This window comes from Patella vulgata, chromosome 2 (genome assembly GCF_932274485.2).
Source record: "Patella vulgata chromosome 2, xgPatVulg1.2, whole genome shotgun sequence".
Taxonomy (NCBI): domain Eukaryota; kingdom Metazoa; phylum Mollusca; class Gastropoda; family Patellidae; genus Patella; species Patella vulgata.
Window position 1 is genome coordinate 16,293,587 of NC_065880.2, and position 27,471 is coordinate 16,321,057.

At 34.9% G+C, this 27,471-nt stretch overlaps 1 protein-coding gene across 1 annotated transcript in view; it reads right to left on the bottom strand.

Annotated features, from left to right (window-relative positions):
- Positions 1–706: 706 nt before the first annotated feature.
- Positions 707–27,471, bottom strand: part of LOC126810841 (synaptotagmin-9) — a 52,536-nt gene continuing 25,771 nt past the window's right edge. Inside the window, exons 3-5 of the mRNA XM_050536148.2 lie at positions 11,309–11,429; positions 10,785–10,956; positions 707–4,413 (exon numbers count right to left, since the gene is read on the bottom strand). Coding sequence (XP_050392105.1) covers positions 4,185–4,413; positions 10,785–10,956; positions 11,309–11,429 — 522 coding nt within the window. The 3' untranslated portion in view covers positions 707–4,184. The remainder of the gene's footprint in view (positions 4,414–10,784; positions 10,957–11,308; positions 11,430–27,471) is intronic.

A 27,471-nucleotide genomic window follows, 5' to 3' on the forward strand; every position in this document is an offset into this window, starting at 1 on the left:
TCGGCCAACGCAGGGATCGAACACGGAACCCCCATTATAGCGAGCCAACGTCTTACTCACTGAGTCACCATGACTCCCGTGATATATAAATAGGTTTAATCATACATTATGCAAGAGCTAAATCTGTCTATTACAGGTCTTTCTTTAGGCCTGAAATGTTATCTAAATTATTAATTAGACATTAATTAACCTATCCAGACCATAATCAACTCCAGATGGCATCGCTAGCCTGCGGTCTTTAGTGGATTATGAGCCGATTTACTGCATAACTTTCCTTCACGATTTAACGATTACATGGATAATCGAGACTATGGTGTTCATCGTAATGACTTTAGTAATGATGATCAAGGCTAGCCGGAAATTTCAACCGCTTAGTTCTCGGTTCATAGTGCATCAATTTGAAATTTTCAGCAAATTGCCTTTACAATATCTAGTTTTTAACTATTATAGTGAGAACTGCCAGCTCGTTATCGAATCTCCCATAATGTATCTTTAATACCAGCCGTTTTTATTCGTCTGCAAGCGAACCTAGTAGGCCACTGAAAACAATCGCTCGAACTTTCTATCAAGTTTGGCAATGGTTAATAATAATGCGTTACCACTTCTCCGGAAATATGTTGGTTATTTGGGTATTTTCAAAAGTAAGAAGGTTTGCATTAAAAATAATAATGGATAAAAACTCCATAGTATCATATTTTCCAACACTTATAATTTTATTATGGAAGCTTAAAGTAAAGATGACATCCATATTAATAAATATACACGTTGTTACAATTTTCTTACATAAAATAGATATTTTATAATAATATTAAAACAGTATAATAATCATAAAAATCACAGGAAAATGTACACCATAAAGAAGTAGATTAGGCATATATATATATACACATATTTTTAGATGATAATGGACACCATAAAGAAGTATATTAGCTTTAACAATGTAGCTCTTTTATTCTTTGCTGGGAATTAATTTTAAATATATAATACATGGGACTAATTTACTTGGACTTTATTTATCCAATACTTTTCTTTAATGACGACGTTATTCTTAACCAAAGTGTTTACGAATAAAGTATAAATTGTCTCGTAAATACTTCTGAAGCATTTATGACCTAACCCTAATTCTAGCCCAAAGAAGCTTCCAGGCACTTCTTGTGTCCCAATAAATATAGTTAAACGCAGCTTGAACCTTAAACCTAAATACTGAGGTTACGATTAATCTCTAATCGTTATCTAATTCTGAGATTGTTTTAGCGGAAGACAATCAGACACGGAGAGAGGTGTAGATTCTGACATTGACGTAAATAACCATCGACAACACAAGCGATCGCAATCTGAGTCAAGACAGAATTTGATTTTAATACTATCAAATGCGCAGTTCGGCTCACTATCCAAGACAACCTACTGAGTATCTGACACTGGTAAAAAGTTTATACAGTAAAATCCCGCTTAAAATTTTGACATGTAGAACGATGACAAGGTTTTGATGACAAGTTCAGTAACCTCGACAATGAATGACGCATTACTATGCATTTCAGTGAGTCTAACTTATGACCCGATAAACAATCCCAGCAAGTTTGAAAAAAAAGAAGAAAAAAACCCCACCCGACCTGTAGATTACAAGGTTTCTTTGACAAGAGCAATAACTCGGTAAATAATGAATGTAAAGTGTCATCTCAAAAATTCTGAATTATGGAGTGATTAGCGAAATTTGGTAGGCCCACGGAATGTCTGGGATAATTTACTCTGGCACTGTCTTTGCAAAAACGCTAAAATGCATAGGTTATCTTTACCCCACATTGCAAATTGGTTGAGAACTGTATTCTCTGGAGTTAGTACCCGCTTCGTTATATACTTTGATCAATAATCACCCAGTAAGGGACAATAACCCTGGAAAATGCTAAAGATCGACAGGGATCATCTTCACCCGACACTAATTAGCAGATTTAACTACCACCTTCACTAGTGGGCAAATAAATCTATGCTAATATTTGTGACTGTCGTTTGTCTGTCTGTCTGTTCGGGGTTGGCGGCTACACTAGGTCTGCCCCGAGTCTGAAATTTGGGGTATAGGGGTAGCTCGGACAGGGGAGTAACATAGGCCAGGTGACGTTAGTCTACCACTTCCGGTTTCGGGGTTACGACCCTCGAGCGAAGCCGGGCATTCTTCTAGTATTATAATATTTTGATCATGAACTAAACTTTGTAGAAGTAACATGTAAGCGTATAAGATTTTTCTCATGGGCTTGTATTACTGTCTACATAATTGATGTCAATCTATAATTTTCCTTTTTTAATTTATGAAATTCATATGATTTTATATAAATATAGAAAGAGAAAAATGGGGTTTAACGTCCACTTGACACAAACTAGATCATTTCAGGACTAACATATGGTTCAATGTTATTTCAATAATTCACTTGCTCGTAGGGAGGGAGAGAGAGAGAGAGAGAGAGAGAGAGAGAGAGAGGGAAATGGAGTTTAACGTCCACTCAACACAAACTAGGTCATTTCGGGATAAACACATGGTTTAATTTTATGTCAATAATTCGCTGGCGCGTAGGGGTCTTCAGCAGCAGGAGGAAACCGGAGGACCCGGAGAAAACCTACGAAGTTGGACAGGCGACCCTACTCCTTGCCACGTACAGCCGGGGAATCGAAACCAAGCCAGCTGACTCAATGACAGACCTTATGTTACAACGCGCACGTGCTAACCATTCGGCCATTCCCCCCCACCCATATGATTAGAAAATTACTTAATGCTGGTTAACGACTCAAACACAACAATGAGAAATATTAAATAATGATACATACACATCATTATTAAAAAAATAGATGTATAAAAAAATAAGTTGAAAATGTGAAAAAAAGCATGAATGTAGCAATAGGCTCTATATCAGCAAATACAAACAATAAGCTATATCTGGCGACCCTTTCCTCTTAAACAAACCCACGTGTGGATGTATCCAAAATAAAAGAAAGATAGCCAGACAAGGAAACATATCTACTCCCACAGCAGCCGAACAGTCAACACGGTTTATCTTATATTTTTTTCTTCTTTTGACGGCAATGTAATCATTTACAAAACACCAAACACTGATCAACGGCAACACGCCATTAATTAATTATCAAAAATCATGTTTGGCCTCTATTTCCCGACGTTAACGTGTAATGTGTAATATGACGAATGACGAATTTAGCTGTTCAAGTTATCGGAAATTTTTTAATGATGTATAAACGTGTATATTTTATAATTTTGGTCTTTATAGCGCCCACAATAGTTTCGAAAGGGTCAAGGGCCATAACCCTTGCAGTAATTATCGAAAATCGTTGAAAATCCACAGGATTCTTCGTCTCATGGCCTTAAAATGGAATGTCAATTTTAGCCTCTACAGCGCCCACAGACAATTGTCAACGACGGACCGACGGACGGGGATGACGACAATATATAACCACATTTCAATATGGGTGTATAAAAGTCAGCAACCGTTGTTATGTAACCAATGTTTCATCTGTAGAAATGGTCATTATGGGAAACAGGAACGAATAGAAGGAAACGGAACGCAGTCTAACTAAAATTAGATGTTTTGTTCCGTTTAGTCTGTCTGTTGGTCACTCCTTATAAATACATTTGACAGTAGGCAAGCAGTCACTGAAATCTCTGTATAATTGATGTCTTTCAACAGATTTCGCGGAATTTTTCCGTGTCACGGCCTTTGATTGAAAGATAGTCCAATCACAACCTACCTCAAACTGTTCCACGGCGAATCTTACTTTATCACATGGTGTGTTAAAAGCTCAAATTGTTATCTGGTGTGGCAGTGTCAGAAGTTGTAATTATGTTTAGATCAAGTTAAAAGGGAGTAAACAACCAAAGGATAAAACCGAATGAAATGGCGGTATATAAACCGGTGTGAACGTCCGATTAACACATTTTACACACCAGACATATAACTTGAAAATCTGAAATATTTTAACTATTATGATATCTTAATGTGAACTTTACAATGTAATGATAATGTAATATTTAATGTATAAAATATTTTGGAGGGGATATGGGGGATTGCTAGACCAGAGACATTTTAACTATATAGTAAAAAGGCATCAAACATCAAATGCTGACGTGCAACACAACCATACAATATATTTATATAATTATCATAGAAAAATAGAAAATAACGTTATCAATGTATGCCATTGAAGTCACTGGAGTCTTCGGTTGACTGTCGGTGTCTTAAGCAACATTTACCATTAGGCGTTATAGGCATAGGGAATGATGAATGTTCTTGAAGTTGATACCATTGTGCGACGGGTTTTCTAGGGTTCTCCAACATTTCATACCAATGGTCACGCCCTAGACCATTATGTTTTGGACCCAGAGCAACACTGCCCATAAACTCGTCACTACCAATCCTGAAACAGATGAACATATATTGTTTTCTTCGCTATTTAAAGAGTTACATGTTTCACTTTTGAGAAACCAGGCCCCAAGTTCACAAAGCAATCGCAGACTTAAGTTAAGAATTTACTCCACTTTCAATCACTGTTTATGAGAAATATCTTTGATCCAGAAACACAAACCTTTGAACATAGTTTCTTATTGATGTATTTCATAGATTAAAACAACAAAAGTTTTATAATGGGATATATTTTAGTCAAAATAAGTGGAACAATTTTGAGTAAAATCTTAAGTTAAGTCTGAGAATAATTTGTGAACTCGGGGCCAGCTCCCTGTTACACAAAGCATGCGTCAGTTGAATAGAGTTGTATTCTGCCAATCTGTATAAGGACTATTTCACTTTGGCAACGTACAGAATAAACAAAATAAATAAGCTGTTTTGGGGCACATGTATTTGCAGTGACCACAAAAGTTTGCTTTTTGACCACTCGTTCTGACCCGTGACCCCACGAAGACCATGTACTGTTTTATAAGAGTGTTAATCTCCTGGATAATGACAGAGACCTGTAATGTGATTTTCGCCCAAGAAGATCTTTTCTTGCTGCTTGAAGAAAATGAAAGTTACATCTCCACCCACAACGAAATCATGTCGACAATACTACATCCTGGATAGATACGAGGTCCTTCGGTGTAGTGATGATGAGAGAGACTTGACAAGTAAGATTATCCACTGGGATCCGGATTGCTTAATCTTCCCAACCAAGTATCCCACCACTTCTCGAAATAACACATCAGATCACCCCCAATATAATGCGATATTTCTACCCAAATCCTTTAAGTCTACGGTACATTGATCTTTCACCTCTTAGTGTTTGTTAAAGATATGTTCCAGCATAAAAAAAATGGGTCATCTGATCGACCTTCTAAAATTATTTTTATCTGATAGCATTATATATTTCATGACCATGGAAAATCAGAACATGGACTTAAATTGTCAACTAAGCTTAAAATAAATAAATAAATTATTATGGAGTATAAACCACTGACTCTGACGTAGCTATATCAGAGCGGGTGTGTCCATACATTAGCTCCCACATATTCGCCATAAACGTTAAAATTTGTAGATTGTAAAAAAAGGGTTTCCCTTAAGGGATCTGGAAATATTTGATGTTTTTTTTAGTAATAAATACATTTTCTCCAGTTGCTGGTTTAGGGTCACAGTTTCGGAGACAGAGACAATAACTCCGCGTAATTCCGAAGGACGGCCGTGGCGACATATACTTGAGCGTATAAAAAGAAGCCATAAAAACAGATGAAAGACAATAACTACTTTCTCCCACTTTTTTGTATCTAGATTCTATTATAATCAATGGACGTATAATCAGTAAAACTCATTACAACGAGATGAAACAGCGTGCTATCTCTCTTTCTCTTTAATCTTGGCATTAAACATATCATGTATATTATAAAAAAAATCTCCTTTTAATCAAAAATAAAATATTGCTGAAATGTTTAAACTAGTATATAATAATATGTTACGCAATGTTTTAATTTACCATTTGTAATAAAGGGGTAATATCAGTCTCAACAACAACAACAAAAAAATAAATAAATGAATGAAGTTAATTTTGAATAATATCCTACTGAAAATAACCTTAGATTCATCTAATACAATCTGATTAAAAGACAGATCCTATTTCGTTTCGTTTTTTTTATAGTTCAAAATGTCTTTACTACACTAGGATCTGAAAGAGTTGTTATATAACTCCCGTTCTGGTTGATGTGAGGAGTTAGCTAATGAAACGGTCTGTTACGGCGAGTTTTTGGCGTGCGGTACACGGAACTGTGGGTATTTCAGTAGAAACATCAACGCTGATTAGTAAATAAAAAATCTGACGTCATAGGGTCAAAGCCGCTCATATGACCTCTGACGCGACCCCCCCCCCACTACAAATGATCAGATTTTCATGTTGTTGACGCTATCGAAAGTATAAAAAATAAAAAACGAAACGAAATTTTGATCTGTATTTATTTTATCAGATTGCATCTAATAGGAAGTATCGGGTATTATTGGCGAACGACCCTTAAGCCCACTGACAACTACTAATACAATTTATAGAACTCGTAAATTGACAGTCAGAACGTGAATATCTCAGTCAAGGCTTAGTCGATTTGTCACCCAATTTCAATAGGATCTACTTTGAACTTGTCTGGTGTAACTGTAACCAGTGTTAATGCCCATTAAGACAATGTGGAGTTTTGTAATCGAAATAAATATTTTGGTTTAATGTCCTCTCTAAATGGCTCTGCCCTTCTGGTCAAACCTTATGGATGGGTCTATGTCTAAAACTAATCCTACATCTAAAACTAATCCTACATTATTAAACCAGAAGGGCAGCGACGTCATACTTTGTTGAGTGTATTGTACCATATAGCTTCATGTGACTCTCCTAGCGACTTGAATGCAAAACTTAGTTGTTAGTAAATGAAATGAAATGAAATGGGGTTTAACGTCCTACTGTTCTGCTCCTAAACTGGGCTAATGAAGACGGGCATACGCCATACAGTGTGCTATGAGAGAAATTTTGCCCGGACAGCGGCACTACGTCCTACTCTTATATCGAATTCCAACTGCCAAGGGATCTTTTACGTGCACGCCAATGTGTACACGGGACCTCTGTTTTTCGTCCCATCTGCACGACTAGACAGCTGTCCTTATCAGGCCCTCCGTCCTACATCACTTACAAGTGGAAACCACGCTGGAAAATCGGGATGAACTTTCTCGGCCAATGCAGGGATCGAACACCCACTTAGGCTGACTTACCCACGTGATCCCCCATTGTTGGGAAATGTTAACTATGTTATCTTTTATGTTTTAAATGAGACAACAAATATCACATTTTTCAATATCATTGAAGAAGACCGCATCTGAACAACTGTGGGTGATTTCTATTCTTGTTAGAATAATCCACTGTCTGGGGAAGGAATTGTTCATGATTTGAATTATTGATAATGATGCACTGTCTGGGTTAAACTTAAAAGAATGCTAATGACCATATTTCCCCAACTGCCCGAGTTTTGAGTCGTTGTGAGACGAAACTCTGTAACTGTTATACACGGTTTCTTATCTGCCTTTAAAGCATAATCGATGCCAACAAGTCATGTATAGAGTTGAACCATTAGTGTTAACGTAAACTGCTGCACAAGCGGGTGACCCCCTCACTGCGATTTATTAAAACATTGCACCCTAAAGGAAATGCATCTGGGTCCGGTTCCTCAAAACTAAGTTATTTTAAAATCCTTATACGGCATTTAGTAACTGAACATATGATATAAAACACAAATTTATATGAAAAACAATCACTGAGTTTATTTCACACTACGTTTCAACAAGTTCCTCTTGTTCTCAAGTAAGTAATATAGATAATTTGATTTCTTGCTATTATATTGTCATTACTTACTTGAGAACGAAAAGAGGAACTTGTTGAAACGTACACTGTAAAAAATATCCATTTTTTATGTGGCCGAATTCCGTAATTTAACACTTTTTTTCTGTTAATTGATGGATTTTTTTGAGAAATTGTGTTAATAGTGTGAATTATTTCTTCAAATTACGTGTTTTATGTATTTCTGTGGAATATTCAGTATTAAACAGGAAATTTCCGTGAAATTTAGGGATAAAATGTTTTATTCCCTTCTAAAATGGACTTAATTCTGTTAGTTTACGGAATAAACGGTAGAATGACAAGGAAGTTCCGTGAAATTTAGGGATAAAATGTTTTATTGCGTTCTGTAATGGACTTAATTCTGTTATTTTACGGGATAAACTGTGCAACGATAAGTAATTGTATACATATATAATGGTTCCTAATAATCATCATGTTATAGTATTCATTTCAATTTATTAACCATAATATGAAGAATCATATTTTGTAACGTTTGGTATATTAATTGACATGTATATCTAATTTCCATTATTTATAAGATCTATAAAGAGTATTGTTATTCATCATACAGTAATCAGATTGTAAGTATTTTCATAAATATGTAAAAATATGTTTTAATGCCGCGTGTGTTAAGGTTGTGATATCTGGTAATCAAGCACGCTTAAGTCCGGATAGTACAACCGGTTGGCCAGTGTAAGTCGGTTTGTCTCTACGGCAGAGTCTACACACCTGCGAATTGGTGATACTGCAAACTTACATCTGAAAGCCCCCAACCACCGAAGAGTAGCGGTTTGAGATACCTTGCTCTCAATTCTTATATTAGCGAAAAGAGGTTACGTTTAAAGATTATCCGCGATATCACTTCGGTAGAAGCAGACATTAAATAAAGCTATTTCACGCACGCGTATTAAGTCAATGGTTAATTCAATGAAATTTTTATCATCTTCATGGTCAGGAAACAAAATTAACCAGGATTTTTTTTTCTGTATTTGAAAATGGAATTTATGTTAATTGAGGGAATTTCTGTAAATTACAAGAGAAACAAATGCGGATAAAATTTTCCTGGTAATTTTTGTTTCCGGAATTTTTTACGTTTTTTCACGGAAATTTTTGTTACAGTGTAGTGTGAAATAAACCCAGTGATTGTTTTCCATATAAATTTGTGTTTTATAACGGATCGTTATCGTTGACGTGTCGTTTGTTAACGGTCCGTTAAATTTCTGTTGCTGGAAAGTCAATTTCATTATCCGTTAGCTAACGGACTGATTAAAGTTAATCCAAGAGAAGACTGTTTGTTCACTGGCTGAATTTTAGCCCCGCTGCCCGTGCAAATTTTCCCTCATAACACACTGTATGGCGTGTGCTCGTATATTCGCTAGTTTCAAAATGTCTCTATCTCTCTTGTTTTCAAGTTCATCGCAAAATAATTTCCCAATTTTCATTTCTTCTGATGTCACTATCAGTACTTTAAAACACCATATTTAAAGATACATTAGTTAAAAGTTTAATAAAGAGTTGATCATTCTTGCTATAATAATACAAAAATGTCAGTCAAATTACTTTATTCTGAACGGAGTTGTCACTATTGGAAGTTTGGACTAGAAATAGGCATCAACTTTGTCCGCACCATCTACGAGAATTGCCGATCGTTTTATTGACAGACGATAACTCCACCCGCATATTCTCGATTATCAAGTAACATTCTCAATGGATATGGTATCCTCGCTTGGTAGGCCTTTCATCGGTAGTGTCCGGTAGTGACGTCAGTGACTAACGGTAAAAGTTAGCTTGGTCGGCCATTTATTGATTTAATTTTAAATGGACGACTGTTTAAATCCAAGCTGTATCCAAGCCATCCGAGGATCTACGGAGTTGATTTTGATTTTGAACTTGTCATGTAAATAAAGGTCTAATTAATAATTTCTATAACACCTGAAGCCTAAATAAAGACTTACAACAGGTAGATTCAACTTTTGCATAATGTATGTTTAAAATTCTGTAGGACGGCTTATATCGAAATAGTTGCTAAAATGATTAAGTCTTTGTGCTTTTTTTCAATTGAGAGAAAAAAACAAAACACCGTGTCATGCAATGTTTAACAGAGATAAAAAATACAGGAACTTTGTGTATGCGTGACTTGAATCATTTATTTATGTCAGATAACACAGTAGAAATAATTTCAATAACCACAGATAGATATGTACTGACACGATTACTATTATGTATATATAATAATAATAATCAGCTTATATACCGCTAGAATAACAGCGCCATCAATATTGTATAGAAACTGTTAGGTTACTGTTAGGCAAGTAGAGCAATACAGAAAAATATAGAAAATAAAACACCATCCTATTCAGAATATTCACGGAAATAGTTTCTTTACAATTCCAATGTCGGAATAGTCTAAAATAACTTTTATGAGTGTCTAAGCTCAGGGCTAAAAACACCCCTATCGGTTGTAATAGACGTCAAAACTAATTAAAAACGGACAAGGCATGGTTCAGATAGATGTTGATTACCTCCACATATAAGTTCGATCTAGCCGTAAATGTCAAATGGGTTTTCTAGATGAATTTTTTATTGCACGTGAACGTTAATTATTTTAACCCTTTTGCAGTTTTTGGATAGTACTGACGTCATCTTATCTATCATACTTTAAAACTTTCATAGTACACGGGGGTCCCGGTGTTGGCCGAGAAAGTTCTTCGGGATGTTCCGGTATGGTTTCCCCATGTCAGTGATTCAGAACGGAGGTGTGCCCGTATTGGATTTCGTAATAAGAATAGGCCGTAGTTGGGCTGTCTGGACGCAATTTCCCTCATAGCACACTGTATATGACGTATGCCCGTCTTCATTATCCCGGATGGAGCAGAAAAGTAGGACGTTAAACCCTATTTCATTTCATTTATTTTTCTATAGTAATGACGTCATCTTACCTATCATAATCTACAACTTTTATAATAAAATAAACATCTTCTACATTTTCTTGTGGAACATCAAATACCAGCGCTTCATTAAATACTGGGTGTAAGGTATTCTTCTGAACTGACGTCTTTTTCTTCTTAATTCTCTTCCCCTGACACATCATCGACACCTTGATATACGGATCTGTAAAAGTGATATAAGAGATAGCTAATCAATTCGGTGGACAGAAATTTCCTTTACACGTAGGATTTATATTTTCACAGTTTCGGATCACGGTCAGGTCGCATAGATTGGACACATGCCAATTAGGTTAGTCAAGACAACGCTATTGTTCGCTCTCTAGATTGCAGCATAAAAGAGGAAACTGTCGTTAAGCCAAGTTGCATCTTTTGAATCGTTCAATGCATATTCTATTACTTGAAGAATGACATATGGTGATAACATGACAGCATACACAGTCAAAAAACAAACAGTATTGATTACTTGTTAATTTGTTATTGTCAATATTTGAATATATCAATAATGTAATACGTACCAGCAAAACCAGTAATATCCATTGGTTTCAGATTTCTGGCTTTAACAACCGTTAAGGTTAACCGACCCGCTGTAGGGAGGTAACATAATGACAACATAAGTTCACCTATATCTGCCTTTTCCTGTAATAAAAATTATATAGAGATCAATAGTAGGGTGACCCACCATAAATAAATATCTCCATATATCTCCTTATATCTCGACAATTACGCCACAATATTTATATATATGCCAAGCCTCAAATCAGTTTCACACAATTATAATCACTAAATAAACGATCATGTTGTACTTAATAAGCTATGACCATTAATCATCTATAAATAATAGACTGAAAACTGGTTCCAAGTGTCGTCCATTACATCCAGACACTTTTGAGTAAAAGATAGGTTACGTGCCCTTGTTTTGAAATTAGTCTCGCTTAACCAGTCTATCGACCATTCTACGTCTGATTGACAGGTCGGGATAATCAAGACTACTTTTTTACGAAACATAACAGAAAGCTAGAACAAGAAATTGAATTTAGAAATAAGCACGTTAGGTAGCTCAACAATCGTTTTAAGAACCTTGTAAAAGTAAAATGAAACTACTGCAAGTATCATGTTCCTGTCTAATCCGAGTGATTCAGAGATATTATTTGTACTAAACCAAAAGATGCCGCTCTTAACGGTACAGTTAATGATAAAGCGATTTAAAAAATGAAACGAACGTAATTTCTAAATCTGCTGTAATAACCAAGAAGCTTAATTTCACTGCTATTCAAAATCGTCAACAATAAATTTTTTACGGCTGTAATAGTTGATAGATTTGTAGAGAATTGCACGTGCCATGGCTATTTATAGTATCATACTGTCAGAAAGTTGGTCTCGGCACGGCGAATGTGTACGCTTCAGTGGTAGTCTCGAACTATCAGCGGTGGACTTTATTTCTGTAGAGCACATGGGCCACCCTATCAATAGAATACGTGCATGGTTCGAAAGTTTGTGTGAAAACTGAACTGAATCTGTGATGCTTAATTCAAGATAAATCACAACAGATCGCGAGAGACGTTGGTTAAGAAGGTTATCATTCTCTGTGCATTCTTAATGATAGGTTGCCAGGTAACGAAACATACGCCCACGGCAGCTAAGGGTTGTCGCATATGTTTTCTTTTGTCATTAATGAAAACATTTACATCACACTAAAATCTGATCAGGAGTAACAACTCATTAAGTAATTATCAGAAATCATTATAATTTGTTTGGCGTCTAGTTCTGCCCGTTACTGACGTTTAGTATATAAAACACCGGAATCGTTGAAAATCAATAGATCTCTTCGTCTCATGACCTTAAATACCGTGTGTAAATTTAATGGCAATCGTATATTAACTATAGCATCTTGAGCGTCCACTAGTTTTCAAAGTGATCATTAAACCATACCTCTGGCAGTAATTATCGGAAATCAATGAATGGGTTTCCTTGTCTCTAGACCCTAAACACTGTGTATAAATTTAAAGTCAATCGGATATTAACTGTAGCCTCTAGTGCATTCACTCGACCCCACTTCTCAACCGCTCGCAACGGTAATGCCTGAAAGGTGGATGTTTTCTCGCAAAGCGTGTGCGTATGGCTTTTATCAAAGAAATTCATGCTTAAATTAAACCTGGTCAGAAATTAATTCAGGGAACCGGAACTAGGTTTGAGGTTTGGCTTCAAGTGTTAACTAGGACCGAGGCTTTACTTTTTTAGTACACTGAATACATTTGTGTTGATAACAAGAAACTTAAGCCTTTAATGGCTAATTCAATGACAATTCTAAACCCTTAAGTGCCAATAATGGCATACTAGAAACTTGAAGCTGACGTCAAACACGTGTCACACTACAAACAGGCCTACTAAAAAAAATAGTTAATTACTAGAATAGTATAGGTCCGTTTATAATTCATAATAAAATCATAATATAGATCCGCGTAGAATAATAATTTATGCGTGAAAACGAAATAAAGCATACATCAAGCGATAAGTCGATTGTTTATTTTGTTAAGGCCCACATTGGAACAGCGGGTAACATACGTGTCCTGGAAATAATGGTATCGATTCCATTGCAATAATAAATATACATTATACATGATCAAAATAATACAAATATAATTAATGGATAAATAATTAATATTTATTGTGAAATATGGACAATAGGCCTCCATTGATTTTATAGTTATGGCTATCATATTATATACACAGGTCAGATAACATTGATTAGATGTTCATACATATGATTTTATTAACAAGATAAAAGTTACTGATTTTGCAGTTTTGGAAGAAAAACCAATCTGATTAAAACACAGATCCTATTTCATTTTACTTGTCTTTACTACACTAGGATCTGGAAGAGTTGTTATCATTGACGTGTTCTGGATGATGTGAGGGATTAGCCACTGAAACGGTCTGTTTTGGCGAGCGTTTGGTGTGAGGTGCACGGAAATGTGGGTAATCCACTAGAAAAATCAATGCTGATTGGTTAATCGACGTCATAGGGTCATCGAAAGTATAAAAACGGAACGATAGATTGCCATTTTAATCAGATTGAAGAAAAACATGCAGCGATGTCTGCCTTTACAAAGAATGTTTGCCATTCAACGAAACAAAAGCCTACTGCAGCTAAGTCCAGAAATATATAGGACTGTAATCCTTTAGGTATCTCTAGAAGTAATTATCAGAAATGATTCATGTTTCACGGTCTACGTCGTCTCGTTAATGTAAACATAAACCAGTTTATGATTACAATTTCATTTGAAATAAAGTGGGGTTTACCGTATTACTGTTTTTTACCAATAGAGCTAACGAAGACGGTCATACACAGTGCAGCGTGCTACGAGGAATATTTTCCCGGATAGTGGCTCTACGGCCTACTCGAATTCCATCTTCCATGGGCTCTTTTACGTGCACGTCAACATGCACACGGGAAAATACCGGGGAACCTTCTCGAGGTTCGAACCCTGGATCGATCCCCTGGTTAGTGAACCAGTGCCTTATTGAATGAAGGGCTACCGTGATTCCACAATTTCAGCTGTTAGTTAAGTATTTTGTTTCTGTAGTTGTTATTATCATCAACAATATTATACATTAGAGATAGGGAATTATATCAACTAAAACACAATGCGAAATTTAATGTCATATCCTTTCAACATTATTGTGATGTTAATCAGAACTGATTATAACGACATATAATGGTATCCTATTACATTTTTATTCATCAAAATGGACACCCACATTAATAGATTTCATTACAGCGTTTCTCATAAAAAAAAAAAATGAATTTTGAGTTTTTACATACAGCAATGATCGTTAATGGCTGACAACTGTACTCGAGCGGGTAACCTAATCAATGAACTATGTCTTTGTTGTTTTTTTATAGGATCTCTTTGTAATGGCGACAAATTTACTGACTACTCCAATAGTTTTTTCTTTTATTGAATTTCCGATACAAATTATCGATTATTTCGCTAGGGGATGATAAAAACACGTAAAATTGCTTGACATTTTTTTTTATCATCATACTATTACGCCTACTTGTCATGAGGAAATAGATTGCCGTCACCAAGTAAGTGCGTCCGTCTGGGTTTGTTTTGACAATTCTTATAAACACACGATTCATATGGCGAAACCCTATCGACATTTAAAGTGAAGCATCAATTTTACTCGCAGTTTTTGTCACTGTCACTAGAATCTTGTAAACGCAATTCAAATCCTTAATTGTTTTCAAAACATTCGATCTTTCGGTTATTCATGGCAGGAGGGGGTGGGCGTGGGTCGCGAGGGGAGGGGGGGGGGGCGCAATTGAGAGTCACGTATCGATTTTTGGCTGATTTGTTTCCCGTTGTAAACGCCCTACATGTCATAGTTTTTTTTAAAGATACTTTCCTTCGATTCTGTTAAGATAATCCGACTATTCATAAGCAGGAACCCTACCAGAATTCAGCACCGAGCATCCACTTACACTTTCCATCGCATCCACACCTTGTGGTTACTTTTTTTGAGAGTTTGTTGAGAATGTTGACTCTGATTTACATGCCTGACCTTAAAGCTATCAGAATGCGTATTTACATTGTCTGGAAACACGGTGTACTTTGTTTTTTATTTCAACAGTTTTATATTATTCCAATATTAAATGTAAAATCAATCTGCATGTGTAGATATAGGTGGACATCTTGACACAAATTATAACTTTACCAATAATATACCATTATTAAGCTTTCACTTGCCATTCTAATTAGTGGTAGGTTGGATGTCAGTGGCTGCATGATGACATGAAACACTGACTCCATTCTATATCATTTCACAATATTCAGAAACTCAGGAGTCATTCTAAATATGATTATGTCTAGTACAGCATATTTTAAAAAAACAAATCTGTCAAATAAATCAGTATGGTAATGACCATGTTTGAATGCGTCCTTATAGAATTGCCATGGTAACATTAAATGGGAATGGGGATGTGGGAGCTGGGGGAAAGTCTCGGTTTCCACTGGGTCTCCGGAAGAAAAGTACATTCAGGTATGTGAAGAAATAGGATGGCCTTATAAACGCGACAATTAGACACCATTTGTAAACTTTACCAAGAAGTTATAACCTTCAAATTCTATTACTCGCTGGGAAAAAATGAATGCATAGTTGACACCGCGGATACGTGATTGATAGTCAAGAAGCTCATCTTCAACTCAACCAGACAATTAGACTTCGATAAAACAAAAACTTGCCAAAGAGGTCCGGATAATTACTTGGAACTAGAATAAAGGGCTTTACGAGCCTTCAGAGTCGAATTAGCCATTAAAAAAGAAACATATCTGGGATTTAAGCTTCAAAGAATCAAAGGGTTGAAGCGGTACCGTGGATACTAATCTTTCTAAAAATCAATTGCAAGAGATATGGTTCAATTTTATTTCAATAATTCACTTGCCTAGGCGATCCCACTCCTTGTCACGCATAACCGGGTATTCGAAACCACGCCAGTTGACTCAATGACATACCTTATGATACAGCACGCACGCGCTAACCATTCGACTACCCGCCCCCACGAACTCACCCCTAGTTATATTGTATAATCAAAACCCCCACTGTATTTCATACAAGCCATAAAAATAATGTGTTCATACAAACATTGTAATTGCAGGAATGCAATTTAATTATCTTAGATACAACAGCAACTCCAAATCAGCTGTGTTAATAATGATGGTTGTTTTTTTTTTCCTTCTCGTATTGTTTTTGTAGGATTTATGATTTGGTGATTATACCTGCTGCCATTCCACCGGAATCATGGTAGCTGTATAGTGTATGGCCGCCAAGTGTCAGACTTGCTGCTAGAAGCTCCATTTATAAGTGTACCATGGATATTGAAAGTTACAAAATGTTACAGATTCATCACTAAGGAAGTATAATTAATACACAGAAAATTAGTAAGATATTTGTGGTGAAATTTGTGTTTTTTTGGATTAATAAGTGTTCATAAAAGTGAAAGTGAAAATGGCGCCAAAGAAAGGAACCAATGACCACGAACTACATACCTATAATGACCATAGACAAAACTCATTTCAGTCAAATCAATTAGGAATACTAATGTGGAGAAAATTATTATTATTAAGATACTTCATATGTCTTGGAAATATAGATGACACATTAGTTGAATGGGCAGACTGCAATAAAGATAATAAAACGTTGGTGCTAAATGATGAAAAAGACACAGATATAATAAGTGCAAAACTACCACATGACGATCTTTTTAAAACAATAGTAAAGCTAAGTTACAAGGAAGAAAAACTATTAACTATAACAATTTATTACAGTATTCACAAAATAATGATTCAGGGCAATAAATGCCAAACATGGACCCACAAAGAATTTGAAAATTTGAAAAATGAAGTGGAAACAATGATCACTATGGTTACTGAAGGAAAAGGGTCAGCGTGCATACTAGACCCCCTCAAGCTGATTCCACTCCCTGACTTACAGTTACAATCCAACACAAATACATCATCACCTAATGAAATCTCGTCTATCAAAGAGTGTTTACATAACCTTGAAGTTGAAGTGGTAAATATCAAAGATACAGCCACACTACAAGATCAACATACTGAAGTAAAAGAACTCATATCAAAATTGACTCACGATCTAACAAGGGTGACAGACAGTGTAGCTACGCTAGCTAAACGGATATCTCAAATTGAAAAAGAACAAAATAAAGTAAAAATGACCATCAGTGACCTACCAAAAGATTCCGCAAACAAGACACATGATATTACAAAAATGATAAATGATAACACAAAAAGAATTGAACTTTTAGAAATTGAACTCTATCATAGGTTTAAGCAATTAGAAGACAGTCAATTAGAACTAACTGCTTCTGTGCAATTCATATCAGATAAGGATGATGAACAAAATAAAACAGACAACAATCCAACAGAACTTAAAGACATCCCGGGATATAAACAAGTAAATCTAACCATAGAGCATTCACAAGAGGTGGAACAAATTGAGCAGACAGAATCAAAGACACTGACAACACCCAGTGAAATAAACGACACTAAACTTGATATTTTATTAATTGGATCCTCGATCATCAGAGACGTCATACCAAGTCGTTTCACACAGAAACGCATAAAGATTGTTTTACCAGAGCCTATAAACTTAAGAAACGCTATAAACTTGATCAAGACTGAAAAATTAGAAGCCGAGAAAATCATAATTTTGACAGGTAGTAACGATGTTGCGAACAAAAATGTTTCACAATCACATATCGAGAATATACTCGATGATTTGATCCACACAACTCAGCGCTCAAACCCAAACAGTAAGATATATTTATCAGAGATATTGCCAAGATACAATGATGGACTTTATATGCGCAGAAGATCAATCTATAATGCAATACTCCATCGGCAGGCTGAGCGCACAGGAATAAATATCATTAAACAGAATTGTTTTCTAGAAAACGACTTTAAGCCAGATGGTATACACCTAAACACAAAAGGCACAGGTAAATTAGTATCGAACATAAAGCAACAAATTGGTGAAAAACCGCCTTACTATCAAAGAGATGATAACTATAACAGATATACTACTGAAGGGTTTCACAGTCAGCAACCACGATCAGATTTTTATCAAATGAACCCGGGTTACATATATAATCAACCACAACGGAACTTTAGACCTTCTTCAAAAATGGACAATAATAATAATCAGTTAAAATATCTACTGAAAAAACTGATTAATGAATTAAATTAAATTGCATGTGTAAGATGTAGTAAGTAGTTTGTAATAACTATAAAAGATTCTAATAGTAATAAGCATGCACACATATATGTCATATATATATATATTTTATCATTTTAAAATTTGCTCAATTTCCCATGGTACAACTTATATTTTGCCTTTATCTATGTTGAGTTTCCATAACTGTTATAATCTATGAATCAAAATAACATAAGAATATCGTCATGGAATGTTCATGGCTTGAGGCACAAAATCGAAGAGCCCAATTTTATTTCGAACATTAATAAGTTTGATATAAATATAATTCTAGAAACTTGGACTGAACCAAGTGATAAAATTGAAATCAATAACAATTTACTATAGAAAATTTCTTAACAAATATATCAAGAAAATAAATTGTAAACAAGTCTCGAAAAACATATGCTGGTTAAAACTAGACAGCAAAGGTTTCGTAACGGAAAGAGACTTGTACTTATGTGCCGCTTATGTACCACCAGAAGGTTCTCCACACTCAGACGACGATTTTCAAACACTGCAAACCAATGTTAATGAATAAAATGACGATGGGGACATACTGTTAATGGGGGACCTTAATGCAAAAGTGGGGAATTTCAAAGATTATATTCCTTTTGATGACTGCAGACATATTGATAAATATCTTTCTGATAACTATGTTAGCGATCGGACCATAAATCGAAAGAGTGAATCTAAATCAGTCAATAATCATGGTAAACAATTAATAGATATTTGTATTTCATCAAAATTGCGAATTCTAAACGGTAGGTTTATAGGAGATCTGCTAGGTAATCCAACATGTTTCCAATACAACGGGTCCAGCACAATAGATCTAGCTATATGCAGCTCTAAGATGTTGAAAGCGATTAAATATATGTGCGTACATCCACTAACTCCCCTTTTAGACCACTGTCAAATTGAAGTTGATATACACATACCAGTAAATACAACAAACCCTAAAATATTCACAAAAAATCAAAATAACCACAAATTTATGCCTAAATTTTTTAAATGGAATCCAGAGGATAAAGAGAAGTATGTTGATACACTCTTATCAAATACCTTTTGTGATAAACTAATTGATCTTGAACTTAGTAAACCTGCATCCGGGGTTAATGAAATAAATATATTAAATGATAGAATAACAAACCTGCTGACTACAGCAGCAGAAAATTGCCTAAAGATTAAGTCGGCCCCTAAACAGTGTCGCACCAGAAAAAAGATCTGATTTGATAGTGACCTTAGATCCAAATATAAATGTCTGGAAAAAATGGCAAAACAACTAAGTCGAAACTCAACAAATGAACTCCTTAGAAGACTATACTATTCGGAGAAAGAAAAGTTAAAAACAACTATGAAGAATAAAAAAATACAATATTACAACAACATTAAAGAACAATTGGAATCTCTCAGTAAAAATAATGAACCTAAGAAATTTTGAAAATTATTAAACTCTCTGCAAATGAAAAGAACAATAAATAATGATAGTGCTTCCGAAATAGAACCAAATACTTGGGAAGAACATTATAAAAACCAAGGAGTTAAATGTGAAGAAAATAACAATAAAATAGAACAGAAAATATTTAATGAATTAAATAAATTGAAGGAAAATCTCGAAGAATCGGAGATAACAGACAAACCATTTACAATAAGTGAAGTTAAGAAAGAAATAAATAAACTAAAAGGTAATAAAGCAGTAGGTCTAGATCGTATAGATTCGGAAATGCTAAAATGTGGAAAAAATGTTATTACCTCCATTATAACAAAATTATTTAATGAAATACTTTCCACGTCAATATATCCCGATTCTTGGAGAAAGACATATATTACTTCATTACATAAAAAAGGTGAAAAATCCGATCCCAATAATTATAGATGTATTGCGATATCTAGTCACCTAAGTAAACTTTTTAATTCTCTGATCAATACTAGGTTAAAAACATTAATAGAGAGTAAGCTCTCCAATTTCCAGTTTGGGTTTAGAGAAAACCACCGAACATCAGATAATTTACTTATATTGAAAACACTAATCTCAAAATACGTCAAAAATAAACAGGATAAAATATATGTAGCATTTGTTGATTTCCGTAAAGCGTTCGATTCTGTATGGAGACAAGCTCTTCTCCTTAAGTTAGCAAAAATAGGTATTGGCAAAAAGTGCTTCAATATAATCCAAGACTTGTATAAAAGAACAATATCAAGAGTAAAAATAGGAGAACAGCTAAGCAGAGATTTTCAGATAGATACAGGTGTTAGACAGGGGGACTGTTTAAGTCCAACCTTGTTCAACATATTCATTGATGATATAAACGAGGTTTTCAATGAAGAATGTAAACCAGTAGAATTAAATAATATATCAGTCAACAGTATAATGTTTGCTGATGATATCGTTTTGATCTCGAAAACTAAAGACGGTCTGCAAAAATGTCTAGACAACTTAGAAAATTATTCAGATGAGTGGAGACTAACGATAAATACAAATAAAACAAAAACTATGTGCCTAACACACTCCAAGTTAACAAATAACTCACATAATTTTATGTATAATGGAAAATATTTAGAAAACGTTCATGAATTCAATTATCTTGGAACCGTCATATCAGACACTGGCTCTTGTTTAGCTGCCATGGATAACTTGACACAGAAAGGAAGTAAGGCATTTAACATTATGATTAACAAATTATCAAAAATAAATCCAGATCCGTATCTTGTAAAGAAACTTTTTATCTCCCAAATTCGGATATATGGTTCATGGATATAGACGAAAAACAACAAAAAGCTAAAAACAGATGTACTTTAAAAGACAAATATTTTGATCATCTTTCCTATATAGATTCAACAATGATAGAAAAATTGAACATTAAAATGTGCAAATATGCCTTAGAAACAAGCAGAAAGAGTAGCAACATAGCTGTACGTGCAGAAATGGGATGCAGGCCAATTGAAAGCTTTATTAGATGTTTAGCACTTAAAAATTATGAAAGAATTACGAAACTACCAACTTCAAATTTAACAAGACTTGCTTTGATTGAAAATCAAAAGATGCATGCAGACGGAAGATATAGCTGGTTTTCATTTATAAAGAATTGTGAAAATATAAAATCAAGCATAGATTTGAAATCGTACTATAATAATTTACTGTCCGAAAAAATAAATAATAATAAAGGCCGTGATGGAACGTCCTTAAATAAGTTAAGGACATATGCAATTATAAAAAATGATATAAATTATGAAAATTATTTAGATGTGATAAGAAATCGAAAACACAGAAAAGCACTAACAAATCTAAGAATAAGCGCACATAAATTGAAAATCGAAACAGGGAGATATTTAAAATTAGAAGTGAACGATCGTTTGTGTAATGTATGTCAAGAGGTAGAAGATGAAATTCATTTGATAACAAATTGTAAAAGACATGACGAAAAAAGAAAAGAACTGTTCAGATTAATTCTAGTTCGTGAACCAAATTTTTATAAACTGAATGATTTACAACAATTTAAAATACTGATGATGAATAAAAATACAGAAATTTTAAAATGTTTAGGAGCTTTTGTATACAATTCGTTTATGTCTTTGTAAAGCTGTGTATCTTTGCATAATTATGTCCATGTATGTATCCTTTGTTTGTTTCATGTATTTTTTCTATTATGTTTATTTGTATATGCACATAGCCTTGTAAGTTTTTTATGCAATCAAGTTTCTTCTTCTTCTTCTATAGCTATATTATTTATATGTATGTAGGCCTACTTGTATCGATTGTTATTTCATCTTTTTTGTTTTAAAAAAACTAAAAGAAATAATTAATCACCTCTATTCTATTATAACTACAGTCGTTGCTCTAGGAATTAATAATAAATGGTCCAATCTACATTTATATAACGAGTTATCTAATGATGTTAAATGACCCAAAAAGAACGTGTCTCTAATTTATTATGCCACGTCTTCCTGATATTACAGACTTTCTATTCCCTTGGTAACGTTAGTTGGTTTCTCATGTCAAATAATCATAAGAGATATAATAGGATATATTATCACCTGGTCACATCCATAATGCCATTAGACTCTAGTATCCTAGCTATATTACATCGCTTTACACACATTAAATAACAATCGGGTTATGAGGTAGACGTACTGGAATACCTAGGTTCATAAAAATGTCGGGTTTGTAAACCAGTACAGATAATGTCCTACTTGTATAATGTATCCAATAAAAAACGTGACGTTCATTTCAAACGACGATAGCGCAAAAGGCTGATTTTTGAAAGCAGCTACATGGTAAATAATGTAGCCAACCAAGATAAAGGGCATTTTCGAAAATAAGTACGCAAATATTCTGGAAGTGAAATTAAAGGAAAATATTGGTGTCAACCATTATCACATGTGATAAAACTGGTTAAAGGGACAATAACACTCTTGCTGGCTTGAAAGCTCCAGAAAATAAATAATATCTCTATCTAAGTACTAGATGTTTAATTAAGTGTCCTACCTGCTGTGTAAATTATCCATTACATCCTATTTTACTTGTCCAGAGGGTTCGAAAATATTTTTAAATCGACGTTTCAAACCATTATGTTGAATTTTTCAAAATTTTTAAATAAGGTGTGTTAAGATGAAATTTGTATCATCAATTAATTGAAATATTCTAAAATAGTTCAATTTGTTGACCAGAATAAAGATTGGGACATATTATTCAGTTACAACAAGAGTGGTATTGAGCCTTTAAGCACGTTCCAAATATAATTTTAACACAGAGATCACTGCAACGCAAATTTGGAGAAACGGCCGAATTTCTGCTCACTGAAAATTCCTCTGAAGACCAAAAGTTGTTATATGAGACTGTGAGAGGATATCTGACAATTCATAAAAAGAATTGATTATCACTAGTTATATAGAAGGATAACTCTTGTTTCCATTGTTTGGGTCACTTTCGTTTCTTCATATCTTCGTTACACATCGTAGCAATGATCTCTGTGTTAAAATTATATTTGGAATGTGTTTGACCAGTTCTATCACATATGTGATAATGACTGACACCAGTATTGTTTGACTTGTGCAATACGCCATTCGCTATGTAAACGAAGTTATGGTTAGTCTCGGTCACCCAGAACCTCCTAGTCTTCAACGTACGGAGGGTCTAGGACCGTTGTCAATATTTGACGAAAAGTTCCATTGCCCATGCGTAACCGGGAGTTTTTTTTTGTATGTGGTTGATTATCCAGTATCTTTGGCCAAGTCAAGTAAGAGTTGGGCTCCTTCCCGTAATAAATCCCATAATTCTTGCATTAATATAAACAAACATGAATCGTGACGAAGAATTAGGATTAATTAAAAAAAACCATAAATATGGCCCATGAAGAAAGTAATTTTACATTAAAAAAAATTAAAAGAGTGTTGGATGTTGAACTGGCAATGCAATCAAATGAAATTTCATTGGCTTCAACATCTTGTTTCAGGACAGTTACCTCTCTTAGACTTTGTTTATGATAATGTAAAAGACCCGATAATCTAGTCAATGACCTATTATTCTCAAATGCTGACAACACATCCAGACTAATATTCCTAGAATATTTTATCTGGGTGATAGAGACTAGGCTATAGTTTGGATATTGATTTCAGAAGCTGATGCTACTGGGTAGACGATTAACAATTTAATATTCAGTAAGATTAGAAATTAAATCCCACACTTTGAAAGATTTAGTGATTAATAAAAACTTTTCAAAAATCGGCACCATGAGCAAACAGAAATCTCAATCATGACCTTTACTATTCAACATCGCCAATTAATTTTCTGTAAAAGTCATATTTAAAAGGTCATGGCCGTGTGAGTTGGATTAAATTTGATGTGGTACATTTTGTTTTCTATCCAGATGAGATCTCCCTACATCAGAAATATCCCTAACATCTGCACAGATTTAGCCCGTTATTGAGATATAACCGATATCGTCAGATTAACCCATACAATAAAATTGTATGCTCCGAGGCCAGATCGTAAAGTTGTGAAATGAACACGATTAAAAAGCTATAATAGCTATACACCCGTAGGCTTGAACAGGAAATTAAATCATTTGTATTAAAGTTCCTTCCCTGATACATTGTACTCAGAGACCTATTTAACTGACACTGACCTAATTATTTGTATATTTTCAAGCTAGAGAGAAAATTCTGAATTCACTGCTTTTTTAAAAATAATTAACTATTCATTCAACAGCGGAGGTTCTAGCAAAGAAACTAACCAACTTCCTGTCTTCCTGTCGCCGAACTAATTATGTCCATATAAATAATATTTCAGTGGTAGAGTGTTTTGTCGACAGTCGCGGATCTTAAACATCGATTGGAAACCATACATAAACTATCGGAGAAACTAGATCTTTCAATATCCTTCAAGATAATTTAAGGGAAGCTTCCATAAATTGGTACACTTGCGAGACGACAAAAGGACGCGCGCTGCCGTTACCGGAAAACGTGTGAATTACGCAGATTCCTAGATATAAACAGCAGAGTGTGGGGGGGGGGGCGTGTTGATTGGGTTATATATATCTATGATATTATTTTCGCAGTTAAAACAAATATCATACTTTTAGATAACACGCAGATCTACGTTTAGATAATGTCAACGTCAAGATAACAAGCCCAGAAACGTAGCTAACCAGACATCTTCATTATATAGACATTTTCCATTTTACCTTGCCGTACATGTATTTTGTTTTCTTCTGAAAAATAACTATTAACATAGATTCAGGCATCTCGTTTATTAAAGTTTGGCAGAAACTACGTCGTTATCTCCGCTACATTATATCAGTTTTCTCTCAACAATTTAATGCAGTAGAATCGTTTCAAATATACTACTTCACATTTGAAAAAAATAAAAATGACTACTGTTGTGCCCTTATGCATTAAACAAACAATCCATTATTAATCCTAGCAACTAATTCAATTTCAGGCGTCGATGCCAGAGTAGTTTTCAATTATATGAGTTTTACATTTGGATAAAATATCAATAAAAGACATCCACAATCGATTCTAACCGGTAGACAAGATCTGACAACTCATAAAGGAATGTGGCACCAGCTTTTCCGGAAAATTGTCAAAGAGACGTATACATAATAGTTTACCAGCCAACGGAAATTAAACTTAACAGAAGAGAGAGAGAGAGAGAGAGAGAGAGAGAGAGAGAGAGAGAGAAATGGGGTTTAACGCCCACTCGACATAAACTAGGTCATTTCGAGACTAACACATCGTTCCATTTTATTTCAATTATTCGCTTGCGCGTAGGGGTCTTTAACAGTGGGAGGAAACCGAAGGACCCGGAGAAAACCCATGAGGTTGGACAGGCGACCCTAGTCCTTGTCACGTACAACCGGGGAATCGAAACCACGCAAGTTGAATCAATGACAGACCTTATGATACAGCGCGCACGTGCTAACCATTCGGCCATCCAACCCCCCTTACCAGAAGCGTTGTCATTCGTGCAGTAATGAAACGTTGACAGAATTTTACTCTTTTACTTTTCTGCACATTTTTGTGAATTCTTAACCCTTTTTAAATGTTAAAGTCACTGATTAAAGGAGTGTTTTGGGAGGTATCTTTGGGTAGGCTATGTTATATGTTCTGTGTCCACTTGAATAATAAACCAATGTGTGTTTTTTACTCAATCTAATAGGTGTAGATTTCTATAGTTCATCGTCATTGTCTAGTGACCCTTTTCAAGACGGCAAACTCGATTTTTGTTTTGCCCAAGATATGGCCAGAATCCACCAAATAACATCGATTTTTCAAAGTATTTCTAGGGGAGTTGTGAAAATTTCTATTCGTCATATTTCTATAAATACTGAGCGGTAGGGGTCTTTAGCAGTGGGAGGAAACCGAAGGACCAAGAGAAAACCCATGAGGTTGGACAGGTAACCCTACTCCTTGTCACGTAAAACCGGGGAATCAAAACCACGCCAGTTGACTCAATGACAGACCTTATGATACAGCGCGCACGTGCTAACCATTCGGCCATCCAACCCCCCAAATATAGATAGATATTTCGTATAGATATGGTGATAGCTGTGGACTCTTCGGTGTTATACCCGGTTTTCATGTGATCTACGAATGCTACGAATCCCACCGAAGAGTGGCGAATCGAAATTCGTGGAGATTCGCAAAAAAACAAAAAGATCGTCGAGAATCTGGAGAAGCTACAAAGCAGTTACGAATAGTTTACGAAAGAGTTACGGTAATTTATATGTAATCGGATGACAAATAAGCCTGACGTGTAAAGGTAAGGTTACGATAAAGGTCCAAAATGAAAGAATCATCTATACGAATTGAAGCGATTCAGTTACCAATGAGTTATTGATATGCCGAATTGCTTATGGATACGCGGAATTCCTCACGAATATGCCGAATACACCACAGTTACGAATACACTACGCTCTCCACGAATGATGCCGATAAAGCTATGAAAAGTTTACGATATCTAATTCTAATCGTCAAAGAATCGAATAGGAAGCTGTTACGATAATAACGGGCTACGACGATACACTTCCAATTTCGAAATTCGTAGACCGTTCACGAAAGTTTTTGACAAACAAAAACTTTCATGGCTGAACTAAGAACTGCTACGAACAATACGAATGTATAAGAACCAAAAAAGAATCACTCACGAACTTTAAATACCGATTACGATTTATCTATGAATCGGAAAAAGTTTGGATTCGAGACGATTCGTGGCCCATATGAAAGTCAGCTATAAACGCGTCCACAATAACTCATGACCGAGGGTCAGACAGTCGGTCAGGTTTAATGGGAATATACTGCTTTAACCAATAATCCCAAGTCATTAGTCACTGGAATAAATAATAACCAGCCCCGTCTAAGTAAAATTACCCCGAGTACAATTGTATATAATTTTGCTTTTATTTAT